The sequence below is a fragment of the Cherax quadricarinatus genome, chromosome 42 (genome assembly GCF_038502225.1).
Source record: "Cherax quadricarinatus isolate ZL_2023a chromosome 42, ASM3850222v1, whole genome shotgun sequence".
Lineage (NCBI taxonomy): Eukaryota > Metazoa > Arthropoda > Malacostraca > Decapoda > Parastacidae > Cherax > Cherax quadricarinatus.
Genome location: NC_091333.1, coordinates 16,661,577 through 16,684,076, shown reverse-complemented (window position 1 = coordinate 16,684,076; position 22,500 = coordinate 16,661,577). Strand labels below are relative to the sequence as shown.

Here is a 22,500-nt window from a genome sequence, read left to right as displayed (position 1 = left end):
TAATGCCACTAGGACCAGCTTGAGAGTCACTGGACCCGTCGCTCAAAAAAAAAGTGTTCGAGAGAGGTCTGTTTCTGGTGTATGTTAGGAATTGTGTTGGGAAGCAGGACAGATAGTCCTTCAATATGACACTAATATCAGCTCTACAGCTTATTTATCTAGCACAATTCATCTAATATGACATAATAAGCAAAATTGAAAACACAAACATGATATATATTTTAGAATTAATAAAATATGGTATTAAAAATGTCACAAGTGGTGGTGTGTTGTTGGGTGTATAAGAGCCACTGAAAGATAAGCCTTACATAGGTAGTGCTGTTAGTAGCCCTATATACCACCAACAACAATGGAGGAGTCCGTTTCGTGCTGTCCCTTTTCTATCGATTAATCGCTTAACTTTCTTGCTACACTTTATTGCTGGCTGGCGCTGTAGCCTTTATCGACTCCTGCTGCTTTAGTATCATACATGTTGCAGAATCACTGAAAAAGGCACATCCTCCTCTTTAACCCTCAGCCCTTTACCAAAGGGCTGGCTGGCACTAGAAGCTTTCTTTGTGTCCATGGTGGCTTATTTAGCAGTTACATGTGATTGCATGGGACTGTCCTCACTGGCTGGTAAACAATGGCACACTGGCTGTACGTGGAGTGTCGGGGCTGGTCAGGCCGCGTGGACACATTCCAGACGAATGACTTATACCAAGTTCAGTGACATTCATCGAGCCAATATTTTGATGAAGAAACGTTAGTTATTCCAAATATTACTTGTTCCGATGACGACTTAAGGGAGCGGCAGTTTAGCAATAATGTTAGTAGATTCCATAAAAAAAATGTTGAAGTTAGTAATATTGTTTTTATTTTTTTTTGTGTGTACCAAAAAAAATCATTAAAAACAAAGCTGTAAACAGTATCACAGATCCACTGTGGGTGCTCGTAGAACCATCATTCCTCGGTAACGTCTGCAAAAATCATGACAATCCTATTAATATTTATCGAAGGAGAGGGATTACTGATTTATTAATATTTATCGAAGGAGAGGGTTTTCTGATATATTATTGATTTTGTTTGGTGTGAAACTCTACGGTTACCGCACGCCAAATCTGAACGTGTTGCATCCCTCCTTTCTTGTTGACAGCCTGACTGCTACTAAGGCAGACACTGGCTGCTCCCCACACTAGCTAGCACAGAAGATGCCATGTAGAGTACAATGGAACCTTGACTTACGAGTTTAATCCGTTCCAGGAGCTAGCTCGTAACTCAATTTACTCGTATATCAAATTAATTTTCCTAATTTAAATGAATTGAAAAGCCATTAATTCATTCCTGCACTCCGGAGAGGCGAGAAAAAATACTTGTATATGACGCTATTATCAATTGTACAGCTTACTTATCTATCACAATTTATTTAGTATGACATAAACAATATAATTAGCACAGAAACATGATTTATACTCTAGAATGAATGAAATAGGCCATAATATGGTGGCAGGGGCAGCAGCGGAAGAGGCGTCAGCCATTTCTGTCACAATTTGATCATAGTATCTTCCCATGTTCTTAATGTAAGAGAAAACAGAATATTTTTGAGGCTTACTGTAGTAGATTACTAGGACCCATGGTTAGAAAAAAGAAATTTGGCCAAATGACTGTTAACCCTTTGACTGTCGCAACCCCCAATCCTGAGGTGTATCCTGGTGTCGCAAAATTTAAAAAAAAAAAAAATTCTTATGAAATGATAGAGAATCTTTTCCCGATTGTAATGACACCAAAAACGAAATTTGATGGAAAAGTGACATAATTACGCTCTCGCGAAGTTAGCGACCTCGGCGATATTTACAAATCGGCGATTTCGCCCACTTTGAGCCCTATTTTTGGCTAATTCCATTATTCCAGTCAACCAAACTCATAGCTATTTCTTCAGAACTCAATTTTTTCCATCGATTGAGTACAAGAAACTGCCCATTTACCGATTTCAACTACCCAATAACATGGTCAGAAATTTGCAATTTGGCCAATTTCACGAAAATTAAAAAATATGACTTTCAAATAAGGACCAGAATGAACAATGCAGACATTCCTGGCTCTAAAATAACATTTTCTTTGTTCATCAGTCATGTCTCCAGGCCCCTGTGATATTACTCTTGCTTTTTATTTTGAAATTTTATTCAAACAAAAAATAGAAGATTTACTGTTATGCAGGCTACTGCAATACTGTAATAATTGCAAAAATTACATCAACCCATTCATGACTGCATATTAGAATGGCTATTTGGACATTTATTGGACAATGACATCATTTGTTTACTTATGAACATCGGCAAAAATCAAACATTTCCCGTACTTTGTGCTCCATTTCCAGGTTCTTTTTATAGTAAAATTAATCAAAATCAGCTCTATATTTATAATATAGTTTCCATTCTATCAAATGAGACCAAGAAAACGAGAATACAACCACAAATACTATACGAAAATAGACCACAAAGTCGGCATTTTAATTAAAAAAAAACGGTCGGAGTTTTTTTTTTCTCATTATGCACTGCGTGCTCCAGGATTTTTTTTATATGGTGCACACTGACCACACACACCCATTCTCTCACATGTGGGCCTACCAGCTTTCTCCTGCCTGATTTGAAGCCACTAGAATTTATGAGTATATATACGTCAAACACGGTACCTCGTAAACGTATATATATGGCCGCGACAGCCAAAGGGTTAAAAAAAATGCAAACAAGCACGAGAGAACTGCCCCCACAGGGATGTAAACATGTTTACTGCTGATCAGCTGTGCCAACTAGCAGAAGCAATCTGAATTATTATTACATACGTATTATGCTTTATTATTATTAATTTAGGGAACTGAAGCTCTATCATTATTATAATTATTATTAATTTAGGGAACTGAAGCACTATTATAATAATAATTTAGTAGTAGTATTATTATTATTATGATTATTATTATTATTATTAATTTAGGGAACTGAAGCTCTATCCTTATTATAATGATACAGTAGACCGCCATTGAAGAATTGCAGCACAATTTTATGTAACACGTTGTATAATTAATTTAACATGGTTCAGTTTGTGGGAAGGAAAAAAAAATTATCTTGCTCAAGCGGCCACCTTGTTGTAGAACAGCCGGGGAGCCCTCCCCTACCACCCCGCCCCCGACACCACCCCACCATCCCAGCATTCCTAAGTCATATGTGTCCAGTCTTTCTCTCCTACAAGGCAGCTGTGTTTGTCAATTGTGTTATGATAATTTAATTACTAAATCTTGTATCTGCCAAGCAATCATGACACCCAGTAGCCATACCAGTGTTGCTGAAAGTGGCATGAAGAGGTATGAGCACTAAGTCTTAGAATTAGCAAAGATAATAGACAAGAGATAACCTGTAGGCCTAACTGAAGTGTTACTTTGTACACAGAAAAAGGGGTTAACATGAGTTTGTGTGACTGAACTGACTGGCTGACTTACTGAGTGACTTGACTGACTTACTGAATGACTTACTGAATGACTTGACTGACTTACTGAATGATTTGAATGACTTGACTGACTTACTGAATGACTTGACTGACTTACTGAGTGACTTGACTGACTTATTGATTAACTTGGCTGACTTACTGATTGACTTGACTGACTTACTGAATGACTTGACTAAGTGACCTGACTTACTGAGTGACCTGACTAATAATATTATTATTATATTATTATTATTGCTGAGAAGAAAAAGAGAATGATTTCCATGGAATTAAAGCATGAAATCGTAGATAAACAAGCGAGGTGTCCAGGTTTTGGGTCGAGGGGGAAGAGGGAGGGGGGAGCCGGCTCGTAGCTCAGCGCAAAAAAAATGACCCAGGGACGGCTCGTATCTCAAAAAACTCTTAAGTTGGGACACTTGTAAGTCAAGGTTCCACTGTATATACAATGAGACAGTCATGAAAATTGGAATTTTTGGATGAAAAAAAAAAATATTAATTGCCAAGATGTATTTTTGCTGACAGCAGCAACAACAAAAAAATACATTTAATGAAAAACATACTTAGAAATACGATAGAAACAAGCAGATTACATCAAAATGTTGTCAGAATTTTGTACTATTTTTCAGTAAGAAATTTTTTTTCCATAATTTTTCAATTTTAATAACCCTTTGAGGGTCCGTCCCGTAGATCTACGGCTTTACGTTCAGGGTCCAAACCGTAGATCTACGTCATGAGCTCAGCTCACTCTGATAAACTGTGAGTGGTACATTTGGGCCTAGATATGAGAGAATACATCTATGTGGTATGTGTGCACCACATAAAACAGATCCTGCAGCACGTTGTGTATAATGAGAGAAAAAAACTGAAATCATGATTTTTCGATTAAAACAGCGACTTTGCAGTGATTTTTCGTATGTTTTTTATAGTTGTATTTGCTATTTCTTGGTCTCATTTGATAGAATGGAAGAAATATTACAGAAATAGAGATGATTTTGATTAGTTTTAGCACTGGAAATGGCTTGAAACTGAGCTCAAAGTAGCAGAAATGTTAAATTTTTGCCGATATTCAAGAGTAAACAAACGACCTCACACGTCTACTACACACCAGCTGGTGGGTCTAATATGCATTCAAAAATATGGTGATGATATTTATACAGTTATTACAATATTGCATAACAGTAAATCGTTTATTTTTTGGTGTGAATAAAAATTCATTATGTGAATAAAAAATCAAAATGGAATTTATTTGTAAAGCCTCAAAACGTAAATAATGAACAGAGGAAATGTTAGTTTAATTCCAGGAATACCTACATTGTTTATTCTGGACCCTATTTTGAAATTGGAATATTTTGAACTTTGTGTTAAATTGGCCAAATTAACAATTTCCGATCACTTTATTTTGTAGTTGAAACAGTTTACTTGGAGATTTCTTGTGCTCAATCGATAGAATAGAAGTAATACTAGTGAAATAGCTAAGAATTTGGTTGACTGGAATAATGTAATTGGCCTAAAATGGGAGTCAAAGTCGGCAAAATCGCCGATTCGTAAATATCGCTGACACATCAAAATTCGCAAGAGCATAATTTCGTCAATTTTCCATCAAATTTCGTACTTTTTGTTTTATTACCTTCACAAAAAAATTCTCTACCATTTCATAAGAAAAAATAATTTTTTTTTTTTTATTTAATTCTTGGACACTGGGGCACCACTTCAGATTTGAGCCTTGGACCCTGAAGGGGTTAATTTCCTGAAACTGGAAAAATGGCTCGCCCCTCCCTTAATCCAAGGGTCCACTGTATTCCATTTGTAGACATATTCTCCTCCATCATGAAGAACATACAAGCCCTCTCCTGTTGGAAAGATAGTTCCCAGTCATATTCACAATATAATATACACACCAAAATTACACAGTGGACTGAACAAATCGAAGTCACGAAAAACAACTCGTGCCATTGTTGCACTTGTATTAACCCTTTGAGGGTCGACAGGCCCTCTCCGAGACTCGTTCTCAGGGTTGGCCAAATTTAAAAAAAAAAAAAAATCTCTTATAAAAAAGTAGAGAATCTTTTCCTGATCATAATGACACCAAAAATTTGAAATTTGATGAAAAACTTACGGAATTATGCTCTTGCGAAGTTAGCGGTCTCAGCGATGTTTACACATCGGCGATTTTGCCCACTTTGAGCCTCATTTTTGGCCAATTCCACTGTACTGGTCGACAAAAAGCATGAATATTTCGCTAGAACTCCATCTTTTCTATCGAATGAGTGCAAGAAACCACCCATTTATCAATTTCAACTATCCAGTACAGTGGTCACAATTTAGCAATTTTGCCAATTTCACACAAATTTCAAAAGATGCCAATTTCCGAATAGGGTCCAGAATAAACAAGAAAGACATTCCTGGCGCTAAAATGGCATTTCCTCTGTTCATTAGTCACGTCTCAAGGCCCCTCTTACATTCTTTTGCTTTCCACTTCTATTTTTTTGTGAGAATAAAAATTCAAAGATTTACTGTTATGCAGACTACTGCATTAGTGTAAAAAATGGTATAAATAATATTGGCGCACTTACGAAAGAATATTAGACTCACCAGCTGACGTGTATTGGATGCTTGGCATGATTTGTGTACTTTTTAACTTGGGTAAAAATCGAACATTTCTGCTACTTTAAGCACAATTTCAAGGTACTTTTCATTGTAAAACCAGTCAAAATCATCTCAATTTCTGTAATACGTCTTCCATTCTATAAAATGAGACCAAGAAAACTAGAATACAACAATAAATATCATACGAAAATACAGTGCAAAGTCGCTGTTTTATTCCAAAAACACGGTCAAAGTTTTTTTTTTCTCATTATGCACTGTGCTGCAGGATTTTTTTTATACTGTGCACACTGACCACATAGACCCATTCTTTCATATGTAGGCCTACCAGTTTTCTCCCACTAGATTTGAGGGCGCTAGAATTTAGGCGTGCTAGTGCATCAAAAACCCTGGGTTGTAATCCGTACTAGTACGGCCGAAACCCTCAAAGGGTTAAGGATGCTGTAGATGGCCGCCACTCAACTTCAGGCATGTATGCCACTTCCAGATGCACAAAACTCAAACTGAAGATGGTGGTCTTCGCTTGCAAAATAATGTTTATGTACGTTCGTTCTTACCGCTAGCTCCATAAACGTTTATTTAAGTTTTATTTTTCCTCCCTCCAAATTTGGCATGATTGGCCTGAGATGCCTGGTCAGCATAGAATGTGTCTTAGCACTCGGTGTGTGCAGTACTAAAAAAATCTGGGAACACTTAGTACCTTGTGGGAGCACCAGTTAACCCTTTTAGGGTCCGGAGGCCAAATTTCAAAGTGTGCACCAGGGTCCAAGAATTTTCAAAAAATAATTTTGTTATTTTTTTCTTATGAAATGTTAGAGAATCTTTTTCTGAAGAGAACGTAAAAAGTGAAATTTGATGGAAAATTGACATAATTATGCTCGTGAATTTTGACGTGTCAGCGATATTTATGCATCAGAGATTTTGCCGACTTTGACTCCCATTATTATTCCAGTCAACCAAATTCTTAGCTATTTCACTAGTATTACTTCTGTCGATTGAGCACATGAAATTGCCAAGTCAACTGTTTCAACTACAAAATAAAGTGATCCGAAATTGGTAATTTGACCAATTTAACGCAAAGTTCAAAATAATCCAATTTCAAAACATGATCCAGAATAAACAATGCAAGCATTCCTGGCACTAAACTAACATTTCCTCTGTTCATTAGTTAAGTTTTCAGGATTTACAAATGAATTCCATTTTGATTTTTTATTCACATAATGAAGTTTTAGTCAAACCAAAAAATAGAAGATTTACTGTTTTGCAATATTGTAATAACTGTGTAAATAATATCACCACATTTGTGAATGTATATTAGACCCACCAGCTGGTGTGTATTAGACGTGTGAGGTCATTTGTTTACTCTTGAATGTCGGCAAAAATTTAACTTTTCCGCTATTTTGAGCTCAGTTTCAAACCATTTCCAGTATTAAAGCCAATCAAAATCATCTCTATTTCTGTAATATATCTTCCATTCTATCAAATGAGACCAAGAAATCACTAATACAACTATAAAAAAAAAACATATGAAAAACACTGCAAAGTTGCTGTTTTAATCGAAAATTACGGTCTCGGTATTTTTCTCTCATTATGCACTATGTGCTGCAGGATTTTTCATGTGGTGCACACATACCACGTAGATGTATTCTCTCATATCTAGGCCCAGATTCACCGCTCACAGCTTATCAGAGTGAGCTGAGCTAATGGCGTAGGTCTATGGTTTGGACCCTCAACTCAAAGCTGTAGAACTATGGCACGGACCCTGAAAGGATTAAATTGAGTGCCAGCTAGAGCAAACAGCACGGCAAACACCAAGGATTCACTGATGTCATGTTGTATTAACACTCCTTTTATGAGGAAAGTGATGTTGACCCCAATGTTTAGTGGCTTTGAGGTGGATGTGGCTGCAAGTGGTTGCGGAAATATAAAAAAACTTTGATAATAATCCATGTGCAACATTTGTACAATACCCTTTCAGTTTTAGTACCACTGGTAGTCATCCTGCCAGAATGTCCTATAACCTATGCTCTAAGTAAAAAGAAACAATTCTGGAATGTGTAATATGTATTCAGCAGGCTGATTGGCTGTCTCTATCTCTGTCTTTCTCTATCTCTCAGGAACACATGTGTAAATACAATTATACATAGTGTAAATTACCTAGGATAGTGCAAAAAAAGCAGACAGTGCTATACTGTGCTCGTAGATAGTGATTGTGTGTAATACAAGTTGGTTCATGAGCAACTCTCTTGAGACGAGAGAGACAAGCAGACAGAAAGAAAGACACACACAGGCAGACACACAGACAGACAGAGAGCTAGACAAACATAGAGACATGTTTATGTGTAACAGTGAAAACAAATAAAGCAAGGCAGTGTATGCTCATCAGATGTCACCACTGTCATTAGTGGAGTGATAAGATCATCAAATGTCACCCCTGTCATTAGTGGAGTGATAAGATAAGACGATGCTCACCAAATGTCACCACTGTCAGCAGTGGAGTGATAAGACAAGACAGTGACACAGTCTTACATCATTTTCAAGGGAAATTATTATGCGCTATCATTATCATTATTATTATTATGCACTATATTGAAATGTCACTCCACTGCTTACCGTGTCGGCAGATAAGTGACACCCTTCATAAACACTGTGCTTCAAGAAGTTTCATATATACTGCAGCATGTCTAAAACATTGCTGGGACCTATAAATACTTTGTATATATTCCTAGACAATACAGTTCGGCCATCACTAATCCAGCATCATTGGGACTTGTAGTGTGCCGGATTAGTGAGTTTGTCGGATTACAGAGTGGTTAGGTTAGAATGCACATAACCCATCAGTTGAGAGACTTTCTGCTACATCTTCCTCATTTTCATTACTGCTTTCTCCTCCACTGGCTTGCTGTGGATTTACAACCATCCGCACAATTTGTGAGTCAGTATAATGATGAAATATGAGCCAGTATATTGATGAGTCACTGTGATGATGAAATTTGAAATTATGCTAGCCAAAATTAGTGCTGGATTACTGATGGAACCGTATAACTGATTGCCATGCACTGTGCCACACACGTCTGTCAAGTTCACTCGCAAGAAATCACTTGAGCAAGGGGCTTGTGTACCAGTTATTAGTAAATAACATATGCCCCTTACCAAGATATGGTTCCATCATTGTTCTAACCACATCACCAGAGATACCCAATAACTTCATGGTATCTCTCAAAGTATTACTGCCAGTGTACACAATGATATCCGAAACTAGACCACTTCTGCAATCACGCAGTACAAATAACTTTATACCAAAGCGTTTCCTCTTGCTTGGTATATATTGCTTGAATGAGAGTCTTCCTTTGAATAAAATCAAAGACTTGTCAATAACAAGCTTCCTGAAGGGATAAAAATACATGCAGCACTTTTGTTTCATGTACATAAACACATTTCTGATCTTATATAACCTGTCACTTCTGTCAGACCTGGTTTTGTCTGAAAAGTGTAACATACGCAACAGTATCAAGAAACGATTGACACCTATAATGTCACTAGAACTTGGAGTTGAAATCAGGCGTTCTGTTGCCCAGTATGTGGTGACAGTGTGCTTATATACATGTGGCATAAGCATTATTGTGGCAAAAAACAGGTACGTCTCTGCCACAGTTGTGTCCTTCCACTGGTGCAGCTGTGATGTTGGTGAGAGAATTGTATTTGCCATGGTGTACTCATAGTATGTGTTGGTTTCCCTGACAATGATGTCCATCAGAGGTTCATCGAAGAATAACTGAAAGCATTCCAGTTCACTAGCATTGTTCCCAGGTGGACATGATGGCTTTATTCCACTTCGTGTTTCATCAAAGTCATGGGGACTGGGAACAAACTCGTCACCTTCCTGCCAATCCTAGATGCGGTCTGCTGGTGGGTTCTGGATATTGTAACGTGGTTGTGGTTGTGCAGGTTGTGGGAGTGTGGGGTTGGGTGAGGCTGGTTGTTGTTGGGCAGAGTCAGCAGTGTGGGTAGTAGCGTGGCCTGCTGCTGGTGCCGCATGGGTCGTGCCACCATCATTATCACCACCACTACCTGCTGCCTCACTCACATCATTCATACCCATCGTAACAATATCGTCATCTTCACTATCAGGTCGTGGTGTAGGGCCACGGGATGTGCTCCAAGAGTTACTCCTTCCCCTTGGAACAGCATATGAAACACTACCAGACCGCATGCTACGTCATACATACTGCCGCTTCACTGGGGAATATTCACCCTCACTGTCACAACTAGAACTGCTTTCAATAACCTTGAAATCACTATCACGTTCACTGCTAACATCTGGGTCTTGTACACGGCCAGATAGTTTCCTCTTTCGTCCTGGTACAGGTGAATGTGAACAAGCCGGCCCAGCACCAGAGGTGGAAGGTCGTGAGTCATCTGGGTTTTCATCACTAATTATGTCATCCTGGGCACTTTTTTTGGTCGCATTCACTTGAAAACCATGGAATTCACTGTCACTGACACTTCCATCGCTGTTAGAGCTATCACTTGGGAACAAAAGACCTCCAGTCCGCCGAGGAGTAAGGTACTTCCTACTGCGAGGCATAGTGAAAATGGACTACCAAGATGGCGTTCCCACAATGCACCACTGAGTCCCAGATTTTTTCACAGGGTGCACACCCACCACTCAGACCCATTCTCTCTCATGTAGGCCTACCAGGCCTTTCCTGCTTGATTTGAAGCCGCTTGAATTTATGTGTATAAATACGTCAGAAACAGTGGCGCATAAGACGTATATATACGGCATAAACAGTCAAAGGGTTAATGACATTAGGATCAGCTTGAGTCACTGGACCCCTGTCGTTCCAAAAATTTTTCCAGAAAGCTCTGTTTCTGGCGTCTCTTTAAGATTTGCCTAAAATGGGACAAGGTATTGTCATTGAACATGTTGCAGACACCCCCTGCAATAGCTTTGTTAGGGTGATGTTCCTCCACAAACATTTGCACCTCACTCCACTTTGCACAGCTGTCCTTAATCACTGAAGAAGGCACCTTCTTTCCTCTCTCTTCCCCCTCTTCTGAAGTAATTTCCTCAGCTGTGGTCTGTTGCTGTTGCAGATGGTCTTGCAGCTCTTCAGTGGTTAGCTCTTCACTGTGGTCCTCCTCCAACTCTTCCACATCCTGGCAACTCACATCCAACCCCCATGGAATTCCCCTATGCCACAATAGATTCCACAACAGGCAGAGGGTTATCAGGGTGAGCCCCAAACCCTTCAAAATCCTTCAAAGGCCTACATGTGAGAGAAAAGGTCTGTGTGGTGACTTTGCGCAGTAGAAAAAAAATGAGATACTCGCATTGCATTGTGGGAACGCCATTTGAGTATGCCTTGTTCACCATGCCTCGCGGTAAGAAACTCCTCACTCCATGGCGATCTGGGACTCTTTTGTTCCCAAGTGATAAAGTGGAACTTCGAGTTTTGGCCGCCCTGAGTATCAGCCGCTTTCAAGTTTCGACCGCTTTTTTCGGCTAAATTTTGTCCCGAGTTTTGGCCGACATACCAGACCTGTCCGTGCCTGCACGGCAGGCGCCGTGAGCCAGTCTAGCTTTGAGTGAACATTACCCTGCATGCTCATCCAAACATTTTGCAATAAATTCATTATGTTTAGTGCTTGTTTATTGTGACTGTGAAATAAGTACCATGAGGAACTTGCTTCAGAGGAGGAGGAAGAGGGAGTGAAGGAGGTTCCTTCTTCAGTAATTAAGGACATGTTCCCACCCTTCCTCCTAATTATCTCTATTGCTAACCTATACCTGCTAATCAGGACCTCACTCCTACGTCTGCCAACATCGTTGCCTCCAGCACTGAGACAGATAATAGGATTGCTCCCATTACCTCTCATAATGTCATCCAGATGGCTAACAATATCCTTCATCCCAGTCCCAGGAAAACACACACTCTGCCTCCTACTCCTATCCTTCAAGCAGAATGCCCTATCCATGTACCTAATCTGGCTATCCCCAACAACAATGTTTTTACCTTCCTTGGCTATGTCCATTGTGATGTTCCCAGTAGACGGCTCTCATTCGTTAGGTAGCACTACACCTTCACTTGTGGAATTCGTCAAGATGTTCTTGAAGGTCTTCATTGGGGTTTCTAGGGATGTCTCACTCACGTCTGCCAATGCTTCCTTGGTGCTCGTTGTGGCATTCCCAGTAGAACACCCACATTCGTCAGGTAGCACCAAAAATGGGATGGAAGTTTCCACAGTAGTCTTCTGGTTTCTCATTTCTGCTTCTCCAACAGTCTTCTTGATCCTCAGCAGGGGACAAGTCGTTACCATCAAATTAGCGCCCAATAAGCCTAACCTCAATTGTAGGCAAATTACTAGTCTATTATAGCTGAGATTATAAGAAGCCATCTCGATAAGCATAGTTTGATTGATGATACTCAGCATGGATTCACGAGAGGCCGTTCTTGTCTAACTAATTTATTAGCTTTCTTCAGTAAAGCTTTTGAGGCTGTTGATCACGATAAAGAATTTGATATTATTTACTTAGATTTTAGTAAGGCTTTTGATAGAGTTCCGCACCAAAGACTGTTAAAGAAAGTGGCAGCTCATGGCATTGGGGGAAAAGTGCTCTCGTGGATCGAGTCATGGCTCACAGACAGGAAACAGAGAGTGTCCATAAATGGGGTTAAATCCGAGTGGGGATCTGTAACAAGTGGGGTTCCACAGGGATCAGTCTTGGGCCCGTTGTTGTTTATAATATATATCAATGACCTTGATGAGGGTATTGCTAGTGATATGAGCAAATTCGCCAATGACACAAAGATAGGTAGGATAATTGATTCAAACGTAGATGTTAGGGAACTTCAGGAGGATTTAGACAACCTCTATTCTTGGTCAGAAAAGTGGCAGATGCAGTTCAATGTAGATAAATGCAAGGTTCTGAGGCTTGGGAGTGTCCATAACCCTAGCACTTATAGCCATACAGATTGCAAAAAAGGACTTGGGGGTTATGGTGAGCAGCAACCTTAAACCAAGACAGCAGTGCCTAAGCGTACGTAATAAGGCAAATAGATTATTGGGATTTATATCAAGAAGTGTAAGCAACAGAAGTCCAGAGGTTATACTGCAGCTTTGTACATTATTAGTAAGGCCTCACCTAGATTATGCAGCTCAGTTCTGGTCTCCATATTACAGAATGGACATAAATTCATTAGAAAACATTCAGCGTAGAATGACTAAATTAATACATAGCATTAGAAATCTTCCTTATGAAGAAAGATTGAAGGCTCTTAAATTACATTCACTTGTTAGACGAAGAATGAGGGGAGACATGATCGAAGTGTGTAAGTGGAAGATAGGTATTAATAAAGGGGATATTAATAAGGTCTTGAGGATATCTCTCCAAGAGAGAACCTGCAGTAATGGATTTAAATTAGACAAGTTTAGATTTAGAAAGGACATAGAAATGTATTGGTTTGGAAATAGGGTAGTTGATGAGTGGAACAGTCTACCTAGTTGGGTTATTGAGGCTAGGACTTTAGGTAGCTTCAAATTTAGGCTGGATAAATATATGAGTGGGAGGGGTTTGATTTGAGTGGGACTTGCAAATGAGTGGATAGAATTATCAGACCTTATTTCTTGGGGAGCATTGAAAATTGGGTTGGGCAAATGTTTTGTTAGTGGGATGGATTGTAAAGGACCTGCCAAGTATGGGCCAACAGGCCTACTGCAGTGATCCTCCTTTCTTATGTTGCCCGGCCACTGACCAAGTTCCCCTCTTAACCTGGGGACTCGCAACAGGAGGATTACTACAAATCCTCCTGTTCTCCTCCGTTAACCGCCGTATCTCCATTTTAGCAACCCTAAGCTCTTCTTTCAGCTGCTGGTAAAGTTGCTCAAGAGAGGGCATCCTGGTACAGTGGAACCTCGGCTTACGAATGCCCCACCATTGAATTTTTCAGGATACGAACAGTCACACGATTGATTTTTTGCTTCTGGATAGGAACAAAATTTCAGGATGTGAACTTCCCCCTCAAGGGAGGTTTCTTGGTGAGGGGCTCTTGATCAAGGGAATTGGGTCTGTGCTCCACTTCCCTAAATTAATAATAATAATAGTAATACTATTATTATTATAATACATGCATACTAATAATAATACAATGCAGCAGGCCTGTTGGCCCATACTAGACAGGTCCTTCACAATCCATCCCACTAACAGAATATTTGTCCAACTCAATTTTCAATGAGGAAATGGTATGGTGATACCGACAAGATGTGGAAAAAGACACGTATGTACAGTTCAGGACATTTATTAAAGGAAATGTTTTGCCACGAGTGACTTCTTCAGTCCTAATACAGGGAAAACTAAGAAAACGCATATATATAGTGGCAGGAGTCAGATGAAGTGACACGTGGGTAGAGGTGGTAGTAGTAGTGGAACTAAGGAGGTGAGGTTAGAGAGGGACCTGCTGACATCATGTAACAGCAGTTCCCAGGATGGGTAATATCCTCTTGATTATTAATTTTGAAATACTGTAACTACCGGATTTTTGCTTTATAGTGTTACTGACAGTGATTAGTGCAGCTTCAATGCATTTTCTCCGTCTTAAGTCGTCGTCTTTAATCACTAATTTAGCTTCATTGAATTTCATGAGGTGTCCAACATCATCCCTATGTTGAACACATGCATTTTTGCGGTCATCATTTCTGCAAGCATTTTTGTGTTCTGCGATCCTAATGTCCAGAGATCTGGCTGTTTCCCCTACATACACTTTGTCACACCCCCCACATGGTATAGCGTAAATTCATGCACTTGTGCCAGAATCATGCTTGGGTTTTTGTATCAGGTTCATAATAGTAGTTGAAGAGCTTGTAGATATTTTAGCCAGTTTTCTGTCAAACATTTTTGAAACATTAGTGGCAACGTTGCTGAGCGTTAAAACAATGTAACATGGAGGCTTTTCTTCAAGTTGACTGTCAAGTTGTGGTCAGTCCATCAATCTTGATTGACTGACCACATCGACTCAAGGTTGAGGGACTGATTACCTCATTCTCCTCCTGTTCTTCAAGATTCTCTTTTGTATGGACTGATTAAGCCACTGTGTGGCGAAGCGTTTCCTCGATAAGGATACCCAAGAGTTGCACGTGTCTAATTTAACAAATATGAGTGGGAGGGGATGGTTATGATTGGTGTTGTGGGTACATAACATGAGAAAGGAGGAGCACTGCAGTAGGCCTGTTGGCCCATGCTAGGCAGGTCCTTCACAGATCCAACCCACTAACAGAATAAACGTACCCAAGCAATAAGCGTTGACAATTCTATTTACTCATCTTGACTGTGTGCTATTGGAGTTACAGGAAGCTGACATAGAAGAAATGCTTAGCACTGACAATGATGCACCTGTTGTGCATTCCTTGAGTGATGGTGAAATTAGATGAATTGTGAAATATAAATAAGCCGTAGAGTTGATTTTAGCATCATATTGAAGTATTTTGTTGTGTCTCCTAAGAGCAGGAATTCTACTGGAACGGATTAATGCCATTTCAATTAATTTAAATGAGGAAAATTGACTCAGTATACAAACAAATCGGAATACGAACGAGGTCACGGAACGAATTAAATTTGTAAGCCGAGGTTCCACTGTACAATGGTATGAAGAGTTGAGAGGTGAGCCAGGAGTTGTGATTCGACCTGTGTAAACAGAGCAAGGGAAGCACACACACCATATGCATGCACTCCTTCCTTTCACTTCTTTGCATCCTGTCCCCCTACCCCCTTATTTGCTTATTTCTTGGGTGGCATTGAAAAATTGGGTTGGGCAAATGTTTTGTTAGTGGGTTGGATTGTAAAGGACTTGCCTAGTATGGGCCAACAGGCCTGCTGCAGTGTTCCTTCTTTCTTATGTTTTATTTATTCACCCTTCATCCATCTCTCTCTCTCTCTCTCTCTCTCTCTCTCTCTCTCTCTCTCTCTCTCTCTCTCTCTCTCTCTCTCTCTCTCTCTCTCTCTTTCTCTCTTTCTCTCTTTCTCTCTTTCTCTTTCTTTCTTTCTTTCTCTCTTTCTCTCTTTCTCTCTCTCTTTCTCTCTCTCTCTCTCTCTTTCTCTCTTTCTCTCTTTCTTTCTCTCTCTCTCTCTCTCTCTCTCTCTCTCTCTCTCTCTCTCTCTCTCTCTCTCTCTCTCTCTCTCTCTCTCTCTCTCTCTCTTTCTCTCTCTCTCTCTCTCTCTCTCTCTCTCTTTCTTTCTCTTTCTCTTTCTCTCTTTTTCTCTTTCTCTTTCTCTCTTTTTCTCTTTCTCTTTCTCTTTCTTTCTCTCTCTTTCTCTTTCTCTCTTTTTCTTTCTCTTTCTTTTTCTTTCTCTTTCTTTCTCTTTTTTTTTTTTACACTTTCTCTTTCTCTCTTTCTCTTTCTCTCTCTTTCTTTCCCTCTTTCTCTTTCTCTCTTTCTCTTTCTCTCTTTCTTTCTCTTTCTCTTGCTTTCTCTTTTTCTTTCTCTTTCCTCTCTCTCTCTCCTCTCTCTCTCTCTCTCTCTCTCTCTCTCTCTCTCTCTCTCTCTCTCTCTCTCTCTCTCTCTCTCTCTCTCTCTCTCTCTCTCTCTCTCTAGTCCTTGTCCTTGTCCTTGTCTTCTCTTAACCTAAACTCATTCTTACTCACACTTACTCTTTATTTTACATTCTTTTTTTTCCATTATGCTTATCTTTTTTATTTGCTTCTCTTTTACTTTATTTACTTTTTTCATTGTTTCTTTATCTTACCGCTTTTCTTCTTCTGTTCCTGTTTCCTTGTCTTATTTTAGATATACTTGCATATGTATATGTTTGTGATGGTTGCTATTTATTTTTTGTCTGTTAACTGGTGTTATGTAAAATAAGTTTTACTATATAGTATAGAAAAGGCAATATAAATCATCTAATTTACTGCAAATGCTGAAGTGTTTGGCAAAGTTAACTTATTGTTATCTATTATGGTTTGTATAGTTTTGAAACTAGCTCCTTCATTGATAAAATAGTTATTTGCATAGTAGTGACATAAAATTGAGGCACAGCATTTTGCTTGTGGTCTCTTTGCAGTGGCGGATAGTGAGTGTAACAGGGGCTTCCGACATTGGTGGGGTGACAAAGGAGCCGAAACGCAAGTATCCTTGTATGTTTTGTGGTAAGCTATTCCTTCGTCGTGGCCACGCCAGCCAACATGAACGCCAACACACTGGTAATTTGCCATACTCCTGTGAAATCTGCAACAAGAAATTTATCAACAAATCCCATTATGATTACCACATGACACGTAGTCTGGAACATCAAACCAATCTTAGGAATTATAGCATGTAAATGAAATATTTAACAAATAAACGGAATAGCTAAAATTAAAGAATGAAAAGAAATCAAAACTGGCTGGCTGCAAGAATAATGAGTGATGCCAAGCTTTTGTTTTATTGCAGGGGGGTTGTGGTGGTGGGGGCGATGCTTATGGTGAGGAAGAGGTGGTCAAGGTTTTGGTGGACAAGGCATTTTGTCTGGTTCCACCTTTTCCTTACCAGGATCACCCTGCATCCGGCAGTAGTGGTCCCTGCCCCGCCATTAGTGCCCCCCAGCAGGTAGGCTTCGGCTGCCAGGTATGCGGCCAGGTCATCCAGCGAAGAGACAATTATCGAAGACACCTACGCCTACATTCTGGATTATTGCCCTTCCAGTGTCATCTGTGCCCACGGCGCTTCAACACTCGCTACCATCTACAATACCACCTGAAGCGTAGTAATGTGCATGCTTCTGCATCCGACACCGAGCGAACTGGTGCCTCAGTGACTCGTGAATGAAATGGAAAGTGTTCTCCAAATAAAGTTTAAATTCTAGATTCTAGTTGGCTATCTTTATGAAGAAGTATGCTACAATAGAAGATAAAGGGTAATATCATGAAATATGAGCCAGTAATTTACCCCTTTTTAGATTTGTGAAATCATTGAGAACAGACAAAATGAGTCGTGAACTAGAAGAGTGATCTGGAAAGCAAGCTGGGCATAGACTGGTAACATTATAGTGTTTATAAACTGAATATGGGTTGTTGCTGTGCAAACCTTCTTATTGTATTCAAGTACGTAATGCAGTTTTAAAATGCTTTAAAGTTTTATTTGATTATTATCCATATGAATTTATGCATTTTTCACTTTGTGAATATATGCTCCTTTTGGGCAACTTAAGTTTTAATGAGAACACAGGTGTCAAGCAGTAAGATGACAGTTTTATGAGTTGGCTCAATGGATATAGAAAATTAACTAAAAGATTGGAGGAGGCTTAGGAGGTAATGGGAATTGAGAGCGGCTTGGTGAGACCAATCTTTCATTTGTTGCAGGACTATGGCATGTATTTGTTCGCCCCGCCTTTAAGAGACACTGAAGAGCCAAAAACCTTCAAATGCTCGTTCTGTGAGAAGGCGTTTCAGCGGCGAGCTAATGCAGTTCGTCATGAAAGACTTCATACTGGGGAGAAGCCTTTTATATGCCTTCTTTGTGGTCGTGGGTTCATCACAAAGGCCAACTTGATGTACCACATTGAACGTAGCCAGGAGCATGCACCTCATCGCAGTAACCCATCCAACTAGCAGACACCAGACCACTACATTTTATAAAGCACCTATAGGCTCTGATGACATGGGTGATCTACAAATAAATTTGACTGCCATGGTTTTTTTGAAGTTCACAATAGAAACCAAAGTATGAGCTTGGGTTCTGTGAAGGAATATTGGGAAGGGTGGGTTCTGCGACCCATGTTGCTGCTGTAGCCACTGTTGAGATGCTGGCTAAGGCAGGTCTCCTCTCATTTGTTGCAGGGTACGTGGCAAGCCTGCCACTTGGATTGGCTCAGGGATCCAGCTGGTGGTGACAGCAGCCGACCCTTTGTGTGTACCTACTGCCAGAAGGCCTTCAAGCGGAAGGATCACCTCTTGATACATGAGAAAGTGCACACCGGTGACAAGCCATTTGTGTGTGAAGTGTGTGGGCATCGCTTTGCACAAAAGACTCACCTGCGCAATCACCTCACCAAACATTCAGAAGTGCGTGCCCATGCTTGCCTTGTTTGTGGCAAGCGCTTCAAAAGGAAGGACTCGCTTAAAATACATGAAAAAATACATCATGATGAAAGCAATACGTGTGCCATCTGTGGACTTGTGTTAGAATCACGTGAAGGCTGGCGTGCGCATCTGGCCTCACACTACCAGATGTAGCATTTATGGTGGCAGATAGAAGTTTTCAGTACTGCACTGTAAGAAATATCACATGGCCTAAATATGAGGGCTAATGAGCAAACTGATGGAGCACCATGCTTGTATTGGGCAGGAGAGTGTTTGGGTGGGAGGGGGCAGAGCCGCCTGGTGATGATCTTGCTAAGCAGCTCTCCTCTGCTCTGTTCCAGGGGCTGATGGCTGCCCTCAACTACCACATGGTCTCGTTGGACGAGGAGACGCTCAGGCCACACCAGTGCATCTATTGTGGGCGTCGTTTTAAACGTAAAGATCATCGCATCGAACATGAAAGGATCCACACAGGCGAGCGCCCCTATGCGTGTCGCTTATGTGGCCGTGCCTTTGTACAGAAGCACCAGCTAATGAGTCATGTGCGGCGCAAGCATGCCACAGATCCTACCTTCCCCAGGCCATATCCACCTGCCCATCAACCCCCTGCACCTTCTTCCTCTCATCAGAATAGAAGTGGAGATCAGCAAAGTCATTATTAATAGGATAAAATGTAAAGTCACAAATTTCATTATATGTATATTTACATCAATTTAATTATAATTTGCAGGATTATAATATTTTTCAGTAGTAAAGTACTTGCATTTTTATTGATAATAGAAATTTATAAAATTAATAATTTGCAAGTTCAGTTGCAAATATTTTATATATAAAATTTGATGCATAATGTTGTTTTGTATTCCCAGCAGTCTTTCATTCTTATTTTATTCCTGATTTAAAGCACTGCTTGATTTTGTTTCACTCTTTTATTTAATATTAAATTTATTTTGTCAGCTGTTTGCAATTTAGAGGTGTTTGGGTCTTAATATCTTCACTTCCCTGGATTATAAACCAAGGAACCTGCTGTAAGGGGTATATGGTAATTTCACATGTGAAATTCATATGGCAAAATTATCAGCAATATTCAAAATTAATTTCTTGATTAGCATGTAATCTTTTGTAAGACATGCGTATCTCAGTAGATGTTAAACTGTATATCCTTATACTGCTCAAGTATCACTTGTACTGTAGATTGTGATAATAAAAGTTGTGTTGTTATTATTTATATCCTTAACCATTTTCATTACCATGGTTTATCTGAAAGACAAACATACTGCAACTTTTTAAGAGCATTATTTTAAAGTATTTAATATCATTTATGTTTACCTTTTTGTTACTGTATTTTATTAATTCTCAAGGAAGATTGAGAAGTTCATTTATATAGGTTGACACCTATCACAATAAACTTAAGGTGGACTGAGCATAAGTACAGGTAAAGTTATCAACAACTTGAAAATCCTAATCAGATCTTCTATTGCAGTATTTGGATTGAAACAAGTGAATATATTTTATCTGAACATTAAAAGCACTGCTATTTGAACGTGTTGGTAGCATAATGAGCAGTTCTTGAAAAGAAAATTAGTGCCAAAAAAAAGGTGCATAAAATGGCTTTGTACCCAAGATCTGAAAGAACTCTGGACTAAGCCAGCATGTTTCTCCCTTCCAGGGGCATGTGGGGTGGCCAGGGTTGGCGGGGCATCGCTCTGTAGAGGCCCAGGATATCGGCTTGGGGGGTCAAGCTGCCCTCTTGCACAACCCCCGCCAGCATACCTCAGTTCTCACCCCTCAGCCAACCACCCATTCCTCTGAGGTGTACATGCGACCATTCTCGTGCCCATTCTGTGACAGTCGGTTCAAGACCAGGCAACACCTAACACAACATCAGAGGCTCCACACAGGGGAAAAGCCCTATGCCTGCCCTCAGTGTCGTGCTCGTTTCACACAAATGACCCCATTAAAGCGTCATATTGCCAAAATACACCCAGAATTAATTCTGGATTCCCAACATTCTCCTTCAAGTTATGCTGCCCCTTAAAATGAAGTGCTTTCTTTTTACAACATTCTTCACAGACTGTGGAAGTACAGATATCCTTTTTTTTTTTTTTTTTTTTTTTTTTTTTTAGCAGTGGACCATAAATTTTTGTTTATTTCTGCTGTATGGATCATCATCTGTTAATAATCAAAAAAGGACAGTATGTATTTGCCCTATTTTTTATATTAATTGGTAAATATTTTTAAAATAAAAATTCTGTTCTTGCCATACATTTTGCCAAATTAAGCAACCATAAAAGAAAGTTTTTAAGGTTTGGGCTTTTAATCTACCTTAATACAAATACAGTGGCTCTTGTTGCAGTGGTGAAGTTTAAGCTTGTTTTCTATGCTTTTGCCTTCTAAAGTAGGTCTCCTCTTGTTGCAGGGCGTCTTGGTGCAACCAAAGGACATTTTGGGCTTATCACCTTTTCAAGATAATATGGGACGAGTTCCTGGTGGCAGCTTTTCACATAGAATGAGAGCAATAACATGTAACTTAGAGGGTGGTGGGTGGGCAGTAGACAGGGAGAGTGCTGTTAAGAGTGGCTATGGACCAAGTTGGGGAGATACACAAGTCAGTGCTGAGCATGTAGGCACAGAGGAGAGGCCTTTTCCGTGTCCATACTGTCCTTTAAGCTTCAAGCGCCGCTATACATTGCAAGAGCATGTGCGAATCCACATAGGTGCTCGTCCATATGCTTGTCGTTCATGTGGTAAAACATTTACCCAGAGAAGTTCTCTGCTTAAACATGTTAGAGTGCGTGTTTGCCAAAAGCATATTTTACAAAAATAATTTTTCGAGGGCATATACTGTGATTATAATGAAAGGAAATATACATGGTCATTGAAAGTGTTTCTGTAAGTGCATTAAGAAATGAAGTATGGCATTACTGTCAGAGGATATCTTCTAATTCTTTATTCCCAATTTTTTTTATTTTGTTTGTTGGTAATTGAGTATTTGTGTACCCAAAGTTCCATAACAGCTCTAAAAATAAAACCAGTGTTTCAGTATTCAGAAGTGAAGTCACAGAAAACTAATGAAATAGTACTGAGAAAAGTACTGTGCAGTATTACATACATGGTAACATTATTATAAAATTAATACTTTGAAGACATTCTACTCATTTAAACTACTTGTGGATAAGTTGATCATGGATGAGAGATATCCCTTGCATTTACAGAAGATTATAATACTGTATATAAAAAAATTATGATCCTACTGAGATGAATTTTATTCCTTAACAGTGCTGTACAGTGAGTTGGGAAACTTTTTGTAAGCTGTCTCTTAAATAAAGATCAAGTATATGTAATGTATTTTATGGCTCCTTCAATA

The 22,500-nt window shown here is 39.5% G+C and overlaps 1 protein-coding gene across 42 annotated transcripts in view; it reads left to right on the top strand.

Annotated features, from left to right (window-relative positions):
• LOC128695675 (protein tramtrack, beta isoform) overlaps positions 1 to 22,500 on the top strand; it is a 520,376-nt gene that overhangs the window by 171,889 nt on the left and 325,987 nt on the right. Inside the window, exons 5-6 of one of the 42 annotated variants that reach the window (XR_011393077.1) lie at positions 17,509 to 18,158; positions 18,417 to 18,545. The exons of 27 other annotated variants lie outside the window; for them this stretch is intronic. Coding sequence is in view for 13 of the 15 variants with exons in the window: in XM_070093336.1 (XP_069949437.1) it covers positions 21,553 to 21,960 (408 nt within the window). In the remaining 2 variants the exon portion in view is untranslated. 14 more of the 42 variants (XR_011393078.1, XM_070093369.1, XM_070093336.1 and 11 more) reach the window with 14 other exon arrangements.